This window comes from Heptranchias perlo, chromosome 13, assembly GCF_035084215.1.
Source record: "Heptranchias perlo isolate sHepPer1 chromosome 13, sHepPer1.hap1, whole genome shotgun sequence".
Taxonomy (NCBI): Eukaryota; Metazoa; Chordata; class Chondrichthyes; order Hexanchiformes; family Hexanchidae; genus Heptranchias; species Heptranchias perlo.
The window spans coordinates 37,077,751-37,093,834 of record NC_090337.1 but is presented as its reverse complement, the minus strand read 5'-3'; the positions used below and the strand labels follow the sequence as shown (position 1 = coordinate 37,093,834).

The 16,084-nt window shown below is 42.6% G+C and overlaps 1 protein-coding gene across 11 annotated transcripts in view; it reads left to right on the top strand.

Moving 5' to 3' along the window:
* nlgn1 (neuroligin 1) overlaps positions 1-16,084 on the top strand; it is a 444,903-nt gene that overhangs the window by 9,772 nt on the left and 419,047 nt on the right. Inside the window, exon 2 of one of the 11 annotated variants that reach the window (XM_067994656.1) lies at positions 5,877-5,883. The exons of 9 other annotated variants lie outside the window; for them this stretch is intronic. In XM_067994656.1, the coding sequence (XP_067850757.1) occupies positions 5,877-5,883 (7 nt within the window). Of the gene's footprint in view, positions 1-1,981; positions 1,995-5,876; positions 5,884-16,084 lie in introns of all 11 variants that reach the window. One more of the 11 variants, XM_067994654.1, reaches the window with a different exon arrangement.

Sequence of the window (16,084 nt, the reverse complement as noted above, 5' to 3'; positions counted from 1 at the left end):
AACAATATGTTCATCTGTGTTATTATTACTACCAGATATTACCTCCCCAAAGAACTTGCAGCCAGCACAGGTGCTATGAGGGCCTCTCTGAGGCCTGCAACAGAATAATTCACTTCTCAAAAGTTGCATCAGGGCATCTCTGACCTCAAGCTTTGCTCATCTGCTTGCACTGCTCTCTCATTGGCTATGAAGGTGACCGCCACGCTTAACTTTCACAGCTCAGGCTCTTTTCAGGCAGCCTCTGGGGTCTGTGCTACATAAGCGAAGGAGCAGTACAGGCATGCATATGCAAGTCACTGGCCCCCTTTACAACTGAGGAGCCCACTTCACAATCTTTGGCATGGCAGCAGGGAAAAAGGGCCATAAAGTTCTTTGGGATTGTTGGCTTCCCTGAGGTCCAGGGTGTCATCAATGGCACCCATGTTACATTGAAGGCACCCACAGAGCACCTTCACCTATGAACAGGAATAGATTCCACTCCGCGAATGTGCTGATAGTTTGTGACACCACAGAAGAACCCTGATGCCAACACGCAATATGCTAGGAAGTTGCCATTGTGCATTCATCCTACTGGCAAATGGACGACATCCGCTGCTATGGCTGATGACCCCAATCTGACTCTCGCAAACAGAAGCAGAGGAAAGGTAACATTAGGTACGTACAGCTATCTGGCTGGTGATTGAGAGGGCCATTGGGGTTCTGAAGGCACTCTGAACAGGTCAGGTGGGGATCTGTCAGATATGATCTCCAGAATTGTGACTGCCTGCTGTGCCCTTCACAACTTTGCTATCCAGGAAAGCCTGCAATTTGACATGGTTAAAGAGGATACTAGCTCTGGAGGATCCTGAATTTCAGAGAGCAGAACATTAGGACGACATCCACTGAGGAGTCCTTACTGACAGCTGCAAGGGGTGTCAGAGGACAGATACACTCAGAAGCCTTCTCTTTGTGACTTAGTCTATCTGGACAACACAGCCTGACCTCTTTCTCCCCCACTTGCAAATAGAGATATTCATTCAAACTAATATCCATCCTATCACATGACAACACATCAGCCCTCTATGGCCCAACATGAGGTCAAGGGTGGTTCCAAGAACTCCAGGGAACCTTGGATGTCAGGGGATATACGAGAATGGATTAGGAAAAAAAGGAGGGCTTTTGGCAGATACAAAAGGCTAAAGACGGAGGAAGCCCTAGAGGAGTACAAAAAGTGCAGGGGGATACTTAAAAAAGAAATTAGGAGATCAAGGAGGGGCCATGAAATAACACTGGCGAGCAAAATAAAGGAAAATCCTAAGATGTTTTATAAGTATATTAAGGGTAAGAGGATGACTAGGGAAAAAATAGGGCCCATTAGGGATAAAAATGGCAATCTGTGTGTGGAGCCGGCAGATGTAGGAGGGGTTCTAAATGAATTTTTTGCATCTGTTTTCACTATGGAGAAGGACGATGTAGACATAGAAATACGGCAGGGGGACTGTGATATACTCGAACATATTAACATCGAGCGGGAGGAGGTATTGGCGGTTTTAGCAGGCCTAAAAATGGATAAATCCCCAGGCCCGGATGAAATGTATCCCAGGCTACTGTGTGAGGCAAAGGAGGAGATTGCGGGGGCTCTAACACATATATTCAGAACCTCTCTGGCCACAGGGGATGTGCCAGAGGACTGGAGAACCGCTAATGTAGTACCATTATTCAAGAAGGGGAGTAGGGAAAAACCGGGGAACTACAGGCCAGTGAGCCTAACATCAGTGGTAGGAAAATTATTGCAAAAAATTCTGAAGGACAAAATTAGTCTCCACTTGGAGAAGCAAGGATTAATCAGGGATAGTCAACATGGCTTTGTCAAGGGAAGATCATGTCTGACTAATTTGATTGAATTTTTTGAGGGGGTGACTAGGCGTGTGGATGAGGGTAACGCAGTGGATGTGGTATACATGGATTTCAGTAAGGCCTTCGATAAAGTCCCCCACAGGAGACTGGTCAAGAAGGTACGAGCCCATGGAATCCAGGGTGCCTTGGCACTTTGGATACAAAACTGGCTTAGTGGCAGAAGGCAGAGGGTGATGGTCGAAGGTTGTTTTTGTGACTGGAAGCCTGTGGCCAGTGGGGTACCACAGGGATCGGTGCTGGGTCCCTTGCTGTTTGTGGTCTACATTAATGACTTGGATATGAATGTAAAAGGTATGATCAGTAAGTTTGCTGATGATACAAAAATTGGTAGGGTGGTAAATAGCGAGGAGGATAGCCTCAGTCTGCAGGACGATATAGATGGGTTGGTCAGATGGGCGGAACAGTGGCAAATGGGATTTAACCCGGAAAAGTGCGAGGTGATGCACTTTGGAGGGACTAACAAGGCAAGGGAATACACAACGAATGGGAGGACCCTAGGCAAGACAGAGGGTCAGAGGGATATTGGTGTGCAAGTTCACAGATCCCTGAAGGCGGCGGAACAGGTAGATAAGGTGGTAAAGAAGGCATATGGGATACTTGCCTTTATTAGCCGAGGCATAGAATATAAGAGCAAGGAGGTTATGATGGAGCTGTATAAAACACTGGTTAGGCCACAGCTGGAGTACTGTGTGCAGTTCTGGTCGCCACACTACAGGAGGGATGTGATCGCTTTGGAGAGGGTGCAGAGGAGATTCACCAGGATGTTACCAGGGCTGGAGCGCTTCAGCTATGAAGAGAGACTGGGAAGATTGGGTTTGTTTTCCTTGGAGCAGAGGAGGCTGAGGGGGGACATGATTGAGGTGTACAAAATTATGAGGGGCACAGATAGGATGGATACTAAGGAGCTTTTTCCCTTCGTTGAGGGTTCTATAACAAGGGGACATAGATTCAAGGTAAAAGGCGGGAGGTTTAGAGGGGATTTGAGAAAGAACTTTTTCACCCAGAGGGTGGTTGGAGTCTGGAACTCACTGCCTGAAAGGGTTGTGGAGGCAGGAACCCTCACAACATTCAAGAAGCATTTGGATGAGCACTTGAAATGCCATAGCATACAAGGCTACGGACCAAATGCTGGAATATGGGATTAGAGTAGACAGGGCTTGATGGCCGGCGCGGACACGATGGGCCGAAGGGCCTCTATCCGTGCTGTATAACTCTATGACTCTAACTCTATGACTCTATGACTTTGTCAATAATCATCACCTGAGTAAATAAGTCAGCATTAAATAAGTGCTGTTGTATGATATAATGTTCATGAATAACGAAGCATAATGTAATTGCATAGCCCATTTTGATACAATAATGCCCAAGTGCAAACAAACAGTCACCCTACTCATTCCAACACCGTGCATCCCCTGGGTACCTATACATGCCTTTCACCTATTCCTTCAAGTCAGCACGTGACAGCCCTGGCAGGCTTGGTGAAATGCACATCCGGCGGTCTGTGTCTTCTGCCTTCAATCTACTTGAGTAGGGCTTGGAAGTGTGAATCATTGAACTTCAGTGTTCTTCCCTGCTGCCTTCTGGGGACTGGTTACAGATGAGTGGTCATAAATATCTTCAGGTAAATCCAAATTTTGTTGAGACATGCAGTGAAGTAAATTGAGAGAGAAATTAAAGAGTGAAGCACCGTTCCAGTCTTACTTGATTGTCCTCCAGAGTGCTGCTGAAGCATGCAAGCTAAACAATGCTTTTAAAAGGCTACATAGAAGGTTCCTGGTGGTTCAGCTACTTACATCCATTTTACATGGGTTTTACATCAATGGGTATGTAAATGAGCATACCCAGGAAACTTGCATGGAACTTCCTCTGCAGGCGATTGGCAGGTACAATGTCTTCCTTAAAGGAGCAAGTCACATTGAGGAAATTCTAGTGTTTTTCACCACACAGACTGTACATACGCTTGTGGCCAATAAATTGGTTTTGCGCTGGTTTCTGATGTGAAGTGGGCTGTGCACCCGAAGACATCTGCCCGATTGCTCCAAATTTGGTCTTGGACCTCATTTCCATAGAAGTGCCGAGCTACGGATGCCAATCAGGAGTGGGGGGCGGTTGTGAACTAGAGGGAGGGGGAGGGGTTGTGAGCTAGAGGGAGGGGGAGGGGTTGTGTGAGCTAGAGGGAGGGAGGGGGTGGTGTGAGCTGGAGGGTGGGTGTGTGTGAGCTGGAGGGTGGGAGCGGGGGGGTGAGCTGCGGGGAGGGTGAGCTGGAGGGTGGGAGCGGTGGGGGGTGGTGAGCTGCGGGGAGGGTGAGCTGGAGGGTGAGAGCGGGGGGGGTGGTGAGCTGGAGGGTGGGAGCGGGGGTGGGGGGTGAGCTGCGGGGAGGGTGAGCTGGAGGGAGGGAGCAGGGGGTGTGAGCTGGAGGGAGGGTGGTGGGTGTGCGCTGGAGGAAGGGGGTGTGAACCTGAGAGAGGGAGCAGGGGTGTGAACGGGAGGAGGGGGGGTGTGAACTGGAGGGAGGGGGGATGAGTCTGAGTTGACAGCAGCCCACATTACTGTTGGGGAGCCAAGAGGTGGCATCCAGCAGTCCTATTAAGCATCGCTGGTTAGGCCACAGTAGACCCAGATAAACTGAGTGAAGCATGCGCCACCCAGTTTCTGCTGAATTTGGGAGTAAGGCATTAAGCCCCTGATTAGCTTATTTAATGGGCCTAATGTCTTTTTCAGGTGGGTGCCCTGGACAATCAAAGTCGCTGGCTTCCGATTTTTTTTTAGCCGGCGCACTGCTGGGGGGATTGGATGCAGGATACGCTGCCCAAAATTCATCCCCCGAACACTCATATTTAGCATGCAGAAATTGGGTGCAACGCGGGCTCATTTCTCCCCCTTCAAGTCTGAAGAGGATCAACAATATATGAAGTAATCGGAGTACCATCTGTTCAGTTTGGGTTTTTTCTAAGTGGAAAAAGTTCTCCCCTTGCTCCCCATGTTTTTCACAGTTGAATCAGTTTTGAATATTTTAATGCTGACAGCTTTAATGTCTCATTTTCTGTCAATGTTTTTTTAAAAAAAGATGCATTTGTATATATTAAGCAGGAAAAGATATCTTGCCCCTTTATGAATGGACACAAATATGTGAACACTTTGGGGAAAACTTTCAATTTTGGTGGGGGCGTAAAACAGACGGTAACGGATCGGCCCTATTTTACTTTCCATTGTAAAACTGCCTGTTTTACACACCTGCCGAAGTTGAAAGTTTCGCCTTTTGACATTCGGATGTTTTAAGTGTTCAATTTGCTATTAGTAAATGTTTCTTGGAGATGTTCTATTTTGAAATAGCTGGCGCTTAACTCTGGCATGCAAATCTAGTCTGAATAGAGGGCAATTAGGGATGGGCAATAAATGCTGGCCTCGCCAGCGACGCCCACATCCCGTGAACGAATAAAAAAAAAATATTCAGATCATCATCATTATAGCTTGTCGCTCCAAAACTGCAGGCCCTGAAGAGGGCTGTTTATGCCAACGTCTTCTATTGAGGTCTCGGTGCGTGCTGTCAGATTTGGTCTCTTCCATAGCTAGCTGTAATTGGAGATTAACAGGGGTCACGATGTTAACGTATTTGTCTCGACCCCATAACATTCACTAAAAGCAAAATAATAAACAATTGTGAAAATAAGGGCAAAGGGAGCAGTTACCAGGAGATTCTGTGCTCATGTCAAACATTATGTAAAGAGTAAATTCCCTGTGGAGTAACATAATATCTTGCAAATGTGGCTGCCATTTTGCACGTAGCAAGATCCCAAGAACAACAATAAAATAAAAGACCGGTTAATCTGCTTTTGGTGATGACTGTTAAAGGGAGGAATGTTGACTCGGACACCTGGAGAATTTCCTGCTCCTTGAATACTCCAAGGGGACAACTTAAATCTCTAGGTGTTATAACAGTTTACAGAAAGACAGTTTAACAGAAATTTTGAAATAAGTAGAAATAGAGTTTATTGTTAAATATGGAGATTTTTACTTCCATAATTCTAATTATGGACAGAAGACTAATTATTAGTGGTATGATCTTTGCTGCAGGAAGCTCCCTGAATTTTATATAGTCTTGTCTTTTATTTCCTGAAGCTTAATTAGGTTTATCTTTTAATAGGGTCACTAGTACTATGGAGTGCATTTGACATTTCCCATTTTACTGTATTGAATTTAGAGTCCTATTAGTTAGACCAATGTGTTATAAATATATATGACTGATTATAATAGCATTTGATGAAATATGCTGCTTATCAGCCATCTCTTGGGTTTTGTGACTTTACATTATTAAATGCTATTTCAGAGAAATGAAAATTACTAGCTTTGGAAATGTTCAAGGTATTTTTGAATGTTCTTCCTTTCAGCTGTTCAGGTTCACTTTAGACTGTTAATGTGTAATAAAGCTTGATGTAATCTTAAAAGTGGAAAAGTACAACCTCCCACAAATAAAATTAATGAATTATGGCAAAATTTGAATACGATATTTCCCAAATTTTGTTGACCAGCTCAGAAATTGTCAGTGATGTTCTTATACAAATGTTTAATGTGCTTTCATCTCGTTCCCCTCTCCACTATTTTAGTGGCGTTAATGATGTTATAATTGCAGATTGGAATTTGTTAGGAACGCACGACACTTTAGTATGATGACGTGGCTCACAGTAATTTCCAGGCACATGTACTAAATTCCTTACTAAAATTGCTGAAGCAAAAAATACAATTATCTGTACTTAAACTGCTAGAAGAATAGTACTTTATAGAACTAATTGTGGCTTTTTGATAAACTATATTCAACTGACTATGACAAGGGTAACACTTTATTGTAAAATGTTGACAGAAAGCCACTTGGTAAATTGCATTCACTTATGCAACAAACCTACAGAAAACGCTCACATTGCAACTTAGTGCAGTGCTAGGTACTTTGATGCCAGTGATACCTTGTACTTCAAAAAGGTGGAAAAGAAATCCATGAATTACAGAAATAATGACTCATTTTACCATGTTCAAAAAAAAATCACAAAGCCCTTTTCTGCAGAATTTATCTATTTTGATAAAATTAATTTTTCCATATCTTTTCTGGAGCTGTTTTTAATTTTGATTTTTTTCCCTCCCAGGAAAATTAATAATTACACTCAATCTTTAGGAAGATATACCAGTTATCATAGTATGTTAAATACGATGATTGAAGGGCCTGATGTCCACTAATGTATTGGAAATCATTAATCATTGAAAGTGCAGGTTCGATTATGGACCCTGAATTTGTTTCTACTGTTACACTTCCCATTTAGGAACTAATACGGGCTCCTTTATTAAAAGGCTTAGGGAAGCAAATAGCTTCAGCTGATCAGTTTATATTTTGTGTATATTATAAATTAGTTATTCATTTTCTAATCAGTGAGTAACATCTTTTATAAGGTTACCCTTCTTAAAATCGATGTCTGTACATAGCAACATTCCTTCAGGCAGTTTTACAAATTCATATTTATACAAGGCCATATCAATAACTGTACAAGAATTTATGAAACTATCTTCACAATAATTGTAAATCAGAATGCACTCAATCTACAATACCTGGAAAAGCTTTTAGCATTTGATTTTAAATTTCTAAACACCAGACCATGTGTGCACTACAATATCAGCTAGGTTGTCGTCCTCAAATAAAGCAGCATTCATTTTGGCAGGAATTCTGTCGTATTGGAGTTTTTTAAAATTATTTTACGTGTCATATATGACCTCAGTCATGTAAATACTTGGTTGAAGTGGATCTTAGCCTTGCTCTTTTTTATTCATTCATGCGATGTGGGCGTCGCTGGCATGGCCAGCATTTATTGTCTATCCCTAATTGCCTTTGAGAAGGTGGTGGTGAGCCGCCTTTTTGAACTGCTGCAGTCCGTGCGGTGAAGGTATTCCCACAGTGCTGTTAGGTAGGGAGATCGAGGATTTTGACCCAGCGATGATGAAGGAACGCCGATAAATTTCCAAGTCAGGATGGTGTGTGACTTGGAGGGGAACGTGCAGGTAATGTTGTCCCCATGTGCTTGCTGCTCTTGTCCTTCTAGTTGGTAGAGGGCACGGGTTTGGGAGGTGCTGTCGAAGAAGCCTTGGCGAGTTGCTGCAGTGCATCTTGTAGATGGTACACACTGCAGCCACAGTGTGCCGGTGGTGGAGGGAATGAATGTTTAAGATGGTAGATGGAGTGCCAATCAAGTGGGCTGCTTTGTCCTGGATGGTGTCGAGCTTCTTGATTGTTTTTGGAGCTGCACTCATCCAGGCAAGTGGAGAATATTCCATCACACTCCTAACTTGTGCCTTGTAGATGGTGGAAAGGCTTTGGGGAGTCAGGAGGTGAGTCACTCACTGCAGAATACCCAGCCTCTGACCTGATGTTATAGCCACAGTATTTATGTGGCTGGTCCAGTTAAGTTTCTGGTCAGTGGTGACCCCTCCAGCATGTTGATGGTGGGGGACTTGGTGATGATAATACCTTTGAATGTCAAGGGAAGGTGGTTAGACTCTTGTTGGAGATGGTCATTGCCTGGCACTTGTCTGGCACGAAAGTTACTTGCCACTTACAGCCTATGCCTGGATGTTGTTTAAGTCTTGCTGCCTGCTTCATTATCTGACGGATTGTGAATGGAACTGAACACTGTGCAATCATCAGCATACATCCCCATTTCTGACCTTATGATGGAGGGAAGGTCTTGATGAAGCAGCTGAAGATGGTTGGGCCTAGGACACTGCACTGAGGAACACCTGCAGCAATGTCCTGGAGCTGAGATGATAGGCCTCCAACAGCCACTACCATCTTCCTTTTGTGCTAGGTATGACTCCAGCCACTGGAGAGTTTCCCCCCTGATTCCCATTGACTTCAATTTTACTAGGGCTCCTTGGTGCCACAATCAGTCAAATGCTGCCTTGATGTCAAGGGCAGTCATTCTCATCTCGCCTCTGGAATTCAGCTCTTTTGTCCATGTTTGAACCAAGGTTGTAATGAGGTCTGGAGCCGAGTGGTCCTGGCAGAACCCAAACTGAGCATCTTGTACTCCATCACTGTGCCTATAACTGGTGCTAATAAGTAATGTGTAGAAACAAAATGTGCTGCATACTTAAGTTGATGAATAATGTTCTCTGTTTCATTGTGAAATGTTTAGTCCTTTTGTAACTTTTTAATTTTGTGGTAAACTACTTTATTTGTAATTTCAAAATTAAAGGGAGAATCAATTTAGATGGTTTTCTTGATTATGCTTTGGTTAATGAATTCATATTACTCGGACTGCTAATTTTAATAATGTTTACATAACAAAATGAGTGAGACAGTGGAGGGATTTGAAGATAAGATTTAGGAATTTGAAAGAGTACTTTGAATTAAATATTTCTTGCACTAGACTTTTTTTTAGTGATACACATTTCTTAATTATGTAGCAAACTATTCTAATTATTCGGTCATACTTTCCAACATTTTTAACTTGTGGGAAATTACTTGTGCCTTCCATACTCTGTCCCATGCTAATAATGGACTTGATTTATCTATTAAAAATGACCTATTAACTCCTCTTTTGGCTTAATAATTAAATACATTGGCTGGTGTCACACTGAACCATACAGTTTTGGAATATTCCAAATTCAATTCCTGACCTGTGTTGAATCTCAACTGGAGCAGCAACAGGGGTGTTAAAATAGACATCAGCATCTTTGAGCTAAGGAAGGAAAAAATCAGCCAGGATTCCAGTTTCTGATTGCTTTTTGATAACCCTTCCAGGAAGTGCACATTTATGGATAGAAATTGAGGGCAGGACCAGACTCATCAGTGATGTTCCTCTGAGGTCAAAAAGCCTGCTGACACTCCTTGTCTGGGCTCACGTGAAGAATGGTCACTTTTTAAAAAAAGAAATGATCTTTTCTTTCCTGAAAAGGATGATTCATGTTGGGATATGGCTTCTTTTGAAGCCTTCCACCCAAATAACTATTCTTTATTTGTAAGCCTATACAACAAGTTTAATAGAGAAACTGTATCAATTATTAGGACTGCAATTGATTGGGAAAAAGTCAATGCTGGCAGAGTATTGTGGTACATGCAGCTGGTATTTTTCCCAACTTCAGTGCCTCCCAGCATGAAAGAATCTTCTCCCTGGTGTCGGGGATAAGTAAAATGACGGGTCTCAATGTATCTAAAAATGAGTGTTATGATAAGGATATCTCCTAGACAGATTTCTACGTTACATAGATTGGGGTGAGGGAAGTAATTCTAATCCTGCGCATTGCACTGGGGGAGGAGAATTGATGCAGCATAGAATGAATCTTTCATAATAGTATGGGTTGTATATATTATTAAGGTACTCTTTAAGATTATTTTATAGACTACATAACAACCATGGCTGCACACCAAAAGTAATTAATTAGTTATGAAGTGCTTTGGGACGTTCGGAGGATGTGATAAGGTACAATAAAATGCAAATTCATTTTTTAGAGTTGTGAAAGTTGAGAAAATTAACAAGCTTTGCATGCATTCATGCATGACGTCAACTATTTTAAATGCTATTGGTTCCACTTCTGTACATTTCGGCAGGGTATAAAACAGACAGCCGATCCAATCTCATCAGTTTCCCACTTGGACAGGTTAGGTTAAATTTACGCTCCCATTGTCTCCTTTTGCCCATCATTGGTGGCAGAGCCTTCGGCCATCTGGATCCTATTCTCAAGAATTCCCTGCATAAACATTTCTCGTTCTTCCTTCAAAAATGTCCTTAAAACCCATGTTTTGAAAGACCCATTTGGACACCCCTGCTACTCTCTCCTTTTCTGGCACAGCTCCCTCCTGATACTTATCTGTGAAGCACCTTGTGACATTTTATGTTAAAAAGATGTGTTCATTATTGTAAAGATTCTTAAAAACTTGATTATAAAGCTACAAAAATTTAGGCTGTTATAAAACTGGTACAGAAGCTCTCAGCTGTAACCATAAGTTCAGTTTTGCATTTTACTGAAAGGAGTCCTGAGTCCTGACACTATTTGTTATAACATTCCATAACCCTGTGCGTTTCTTGCCAGTGGGTGCCAACATTACAACCTTTGTCTTGCATCCAATCTCCTTAGTGATTCTGGCATGTGAATTCACAATTAGCCTGGTTTGGTTTGGTTATCTTATCTTCTCCATCCTGCTGTAACAGTGGAAATAGCAGCTTACGTACTGATATTGCAAATAGTCTGGAATAATATATATTGATGTTAATTTGTTTAACAGCATTAATGGGGGTAACTTACACTTTCAGGTAATTTTTTTACTATTTTGATTATCTTTAACACCCTAAATACTCAACTTGGAAGATTTTGCTTTGTCTGTCAATCACATTACTGCTAATTAAGCAACCTGTGTCATATTGGAGGTTCTAATATATCTCAGGCTGTGCAGCAGCCTAAAAGTGGTCACAAGGTTATAGTAGTTATTCAGTAAGTGTGAAGCACCCAGAAGTGGCATCAGTAACTCTAAGAGCCTTTCAATGAGAAATGGAACCATCATTAATGCAGTGACAATAGTACAGTGTCTTACTTTGACACTTTGACTTTTTCCTTTGAAACCCTTTCTGTATTATGTCATGTGAAACATTCCATTAAACTGGCACTATCTATTTTAAAAATAGTTTGACAAACGTTTATTTCTTTACAAGTACACACCATCAAGTAATTCACTTTTAAACACATTATTGCATAATTTAAATAAAATTAAACATTTCAGAACTTTACCTTTTGTTTGGCTTACATGTATTAAAGAATTTGCCTATTTTACTTGAAACAATTTACTTAAAACTTAAAAAAAGATTTTGAAGGATGTTAAGCATCAAAGTCAATAATGGTATTTGCTGAAAAATTCACTATGCCCTATTGTAAAGAACAATGAAATTGACAAATGTTTAAAAATAAAGGCATTTAGTCATATGTAACTAGCCTGATGAACACTAGAGTTAATAATATTACTAAAGTCTGGCTGCACACCTTAATATGCAGCCAACAGGTCCAAATATTTGCTTGAAAGTTTTCCTCCATAGCAATTACTTTTGCATTTGCAAAGTCCAGACTTATAGGGAAGAAAACAATAAGTCTTGACAGATGAGAAATTAGAATTTGATGAGTTTGCATGCCTAGACAGAAGTCATGCTAACTTGGCAAAGTCTGAGATCCAAAAATATCTGAATTCCTTCTTGATATGCTCTCTTTTAACTCTCTTTAACATTATTACAGTGTGGAAGATGTAGCATCAAATTCCCTTTAGAGTTTGAAAGGAAATGAAAAGCTTTCAGTATACTTTCTCATCCAAGTGAATCCATCCATTATGTTTGGTGTAGAGTTTTAATAAAGGAATATTAAAACACACAAGTTGGTGTGAATCCAATGAAATAGTGGCTGAACAAACAGAAGGATAGGATTCATTCAAATAAATTTAAATTGATGAGTGCCTTTTCAATAGTACTGCCCCTGCATGCTTCTTGTTTGTGATGCGTTTATATTAATTTTAGCCATGACACTGAATTATCTCACAGTGTGCATTATTCTGACTATCTGTTATTCAATATTGAAATAATAAATGCTTGCATTTAAATACCTGAATGCTGAAAGTGATACTGACATGCATAAGTCTTTAAGTTCACCATTGCCATTAGGTTATAGAAGTCGATTTTGGTGTAGAGCGCAGATCGAGCGAGTGGTGGGCAGAACAATCACTCCACCCACTCAATGACAGTGGTGGGAGACTTGATCCATTTTTGTGGTCAGGCCTCGTTTAAATGTAATTGGGAAGCTGCCAGCACTAATCACTGATTGGGAGAGCAAGAAATCCAGTGGGGCTGCCGCTACTTTTCACTGCTGGCTAGTGGCAATCGATTTTCTGAAACCGCTGGTAAAATGTAAAGGCCGCTCAGATTTTCTGGTGCCTTGGAGGTGTCAATAGAATAAGTGAGCAGAATAACGGAACTCCAAATTTGCCAACAACAATGGAGAATTGGCGGAGCACGTCAATTCTAGTAACAGGACATGGCAGCATTGCAGGAAGAATGTTCATGACCTCACCAGGACTGCCAAGGTAAGACTCCCCCTCACATCTCTCTTACTCTTTTCACAATGGAATATTTCACTATACCTACTTCGGCTTGCGCTTGCACACTTAGGACTTGCTACTGCTCTCAAAACTACATTCTGCTCTTGCCCCCACTTGTTGTTTCCTCTTATCATGCACACTATGCTGAATTACCTCACACATCTTCAAAACTCTTCAGGGCACGTACTAACCTACTTCCACTATTTTCATAGTTCATAGTTGGCACAGCACAGGAAGAGACCATTCAGCCCATCGTGCCTGTGCCAGCTTTTTGAAAGAGCTATCCAATTAGTCCCATTTCCCCGCTCATTCCCCATAGCCCTGTAAATTTTTTCCCTTCAAGTATTTATCTAATTCCCTTTTGAAAGATACTATTGAATCTGTTTCCACCACCCTTTCAGGAAGAGCATTCTAGAGCATTATAACTCGCTGCATAAAAACATGTTTCCTCATGTCGCCTCTGGCTCTTTTGCCGATCACCTTAAATCTGTATCCTCTGGTTACCAACCCTTCTGCCATTGGAAACAGTTGCTCCTTATTTACTCTATCAAAACCGTTCATGATCTTGTACCCCTCTATCAAATCTCTCTAATCTCTGTTCTAAGGAGAACAATTCCAGCTCCTCCAGTCTCTCCACATAACTGAAGTCCCTCATCCCTGATGCCATTCTAGTAAATCTCTCCTGCACCCTCTCTAAGGCCTTAACATTCATCCTAAAGTGTAGTGCCCAGAATTGAACACAACACTCCAGCTGGGGCCTAACCAGTGTTTTATAAAGGATTAGCATAACTTTCTTGCTTTTGTACTCTATGCCTCTTATTAATAAAGCCCAGGTTCCCACGTGTTTTTTTAATAGCCTTCTCAACTTGTCCTACCACCTTCAAAGATTTGTGTATGTGCACCCCCAGGTCTCTTTGTTCCTTCATCCCCTTTAAAATTATACCATTTAGTTTATATTGCCTCTCCTCATTCTTCCCACCAAAATGTTTCACTTCACACTTCTCCGCGTTAAATTTCGTCTGCCTATTTTACCAGTCTGTCTATGTTCTCCTGAAGTCTGTTACTATCCTCCTCGCTGTTCACTACATTTCCGAGCTTTGTGTCATCTGCAGGCTTTGAAATTATACCCTCTATACCCAAGTCCAGGTCATTAATATATATCAAAAAGAGCAGTGGTCCTGATACCGATCCCTGGGGAGTATCGCTGTAAACTTCCCTCCAGTCTGAAAAACAACCGTTCACCAATTCTGTTCAGTGTGCAAACTTCTCCTACAAGAAGGGAGAGTGCAAGAACAGGAGGAGGCCCTGCCTTGGTGCACATGCTCACACAAATGGATACAATTTGTAGAGAGAGGGCTTAGTGATGTATTGTGCTACCACTCATCTGCTACTGCTTACTGTTGCCACTACCTTTGGCCCTTTCCCTTCTTTCTAGGTCCATCAGGTACCTTGGCCTTTCTGCAGCAAAGAGCAGCATACGCGGTGGCAGGGAACCCTCTTGAAGATGCACTATCACACTCTCTCTGTTCCAAGCACCAGGACAGAAATCGGCACCCATGTGCTATAGATTGTGAGTTAAAGGGGTTTGCGCTGGGTGATTCACCGAGCACAGATGATCAGGAGCAAGTGCAGGTGGAATGTACGTCCCGGAAACCAGCTCACCAGAGGGCAAGCTCGCCTTCGAGCTCTGTTGAAGAGGACAGAAATGCAGACTTCAGGTGCAGATTGTTCGACTGCAGTGCTTTTCAGTGAGCTGTTGCTGAAGAGCTCAGGCTGCAGGCAACTGTTGGAGCTTTCCCACTTCCTCACCGTCCTCTGTGTCATCAATGTCCTCTCCCTTATCTTTGTGAAAGTCCTCACCCAATGGTGGCTCCATGTGTTGTCCCATTGCAGAGCAAAGTTATGCAGCATACAGTTATCCATTATCACACAGGACACTCTTTGCGGGCTATATTGCAGGACACCACCAGACTGTCCAGGCAGTGGAATTGTTGCTTGAGGATTCGTCTGTTCGATGAGGGCTCTTGTTGAGGCATGGATCTAATTGTAGCCTAATATGAGTTCTTGAGAGGAGTCATGAGCCAAATGTGCAGGGCATAGCCTTTGTCCCCAAGCAACCAATGTCTCTCTTGCTGCACTGCAGCAAAGAGTGGAGGGTGGGATGGGGGATTGTCGCAATATAAAAGTGTACTAGTAGAGGCAGGAAGCAGGCAGAGACATGCTTGATGTGCTGTTGATGATGAATCGAATCAACAAAAGCGACACGGAGACAATACCAGTATCTACTACTATCCAAAATGAAGTTCGCCATTCTCTTCAAGGTGGACACCCGTCTCTCCAATGTGGAGCCTAGAACCTGCATCGCAGCCATTTGAGCTTCCACCAAAGCTGCACAGGCTGATAACATTGACTCCTGTTGTGCGGGCCAGGCTGCAGCATTCCTAGTAATGGCCACAATCTCCAAGGTAGAATGCAGAGTGTTGACGCTATTTGAAATGACAACACGCCGCCTGGAAGCGGATTCCTCCATACTTACAGCCACAGTGCTTGACAGACCTTCCAATACCTTGTATAACTGCTTGTGTGAGGCAAGCTGTTTTCCTTTTATAACTGTGTTCCTGAAGTCTTCATCTCTGTCCTCCTCAGCAGAGCTTGGAGAGGACCTTGCCCAGCTGCTGCTCATTAGTATTGGGTGTTTCACGTGCAGACCTCACTTACTCACTGTTTAACATACATGTGCCAATTTCTACATTAGTGCTTGGGAGGGATGGAGCAGGTGATGGTGCATCTGATTGTCCTCCTCCAAGGTGTCTTCTGCAGGAGGCTTTTGCAGCTGAGGACGTAGAGAAAAGAGAAAAGGAGCAAGAGTTGGCATAGCACTGACAGGCTGGACATTAGTAGCTGACAGTCTTCAGAATGCAATTGAATTTGTCAAGCTGGCTGTACAATTTGCTGAGGTGAATGAAGGGTTACAAGTAATATGCAGACACCCTGTCGGACGTACCGCCAGCCTCGCCTTCCACGATGCCGGGCTTTTGCCGGGTCACTAATCTCCAGGGCTTCCTGTTCCTTTTGAGT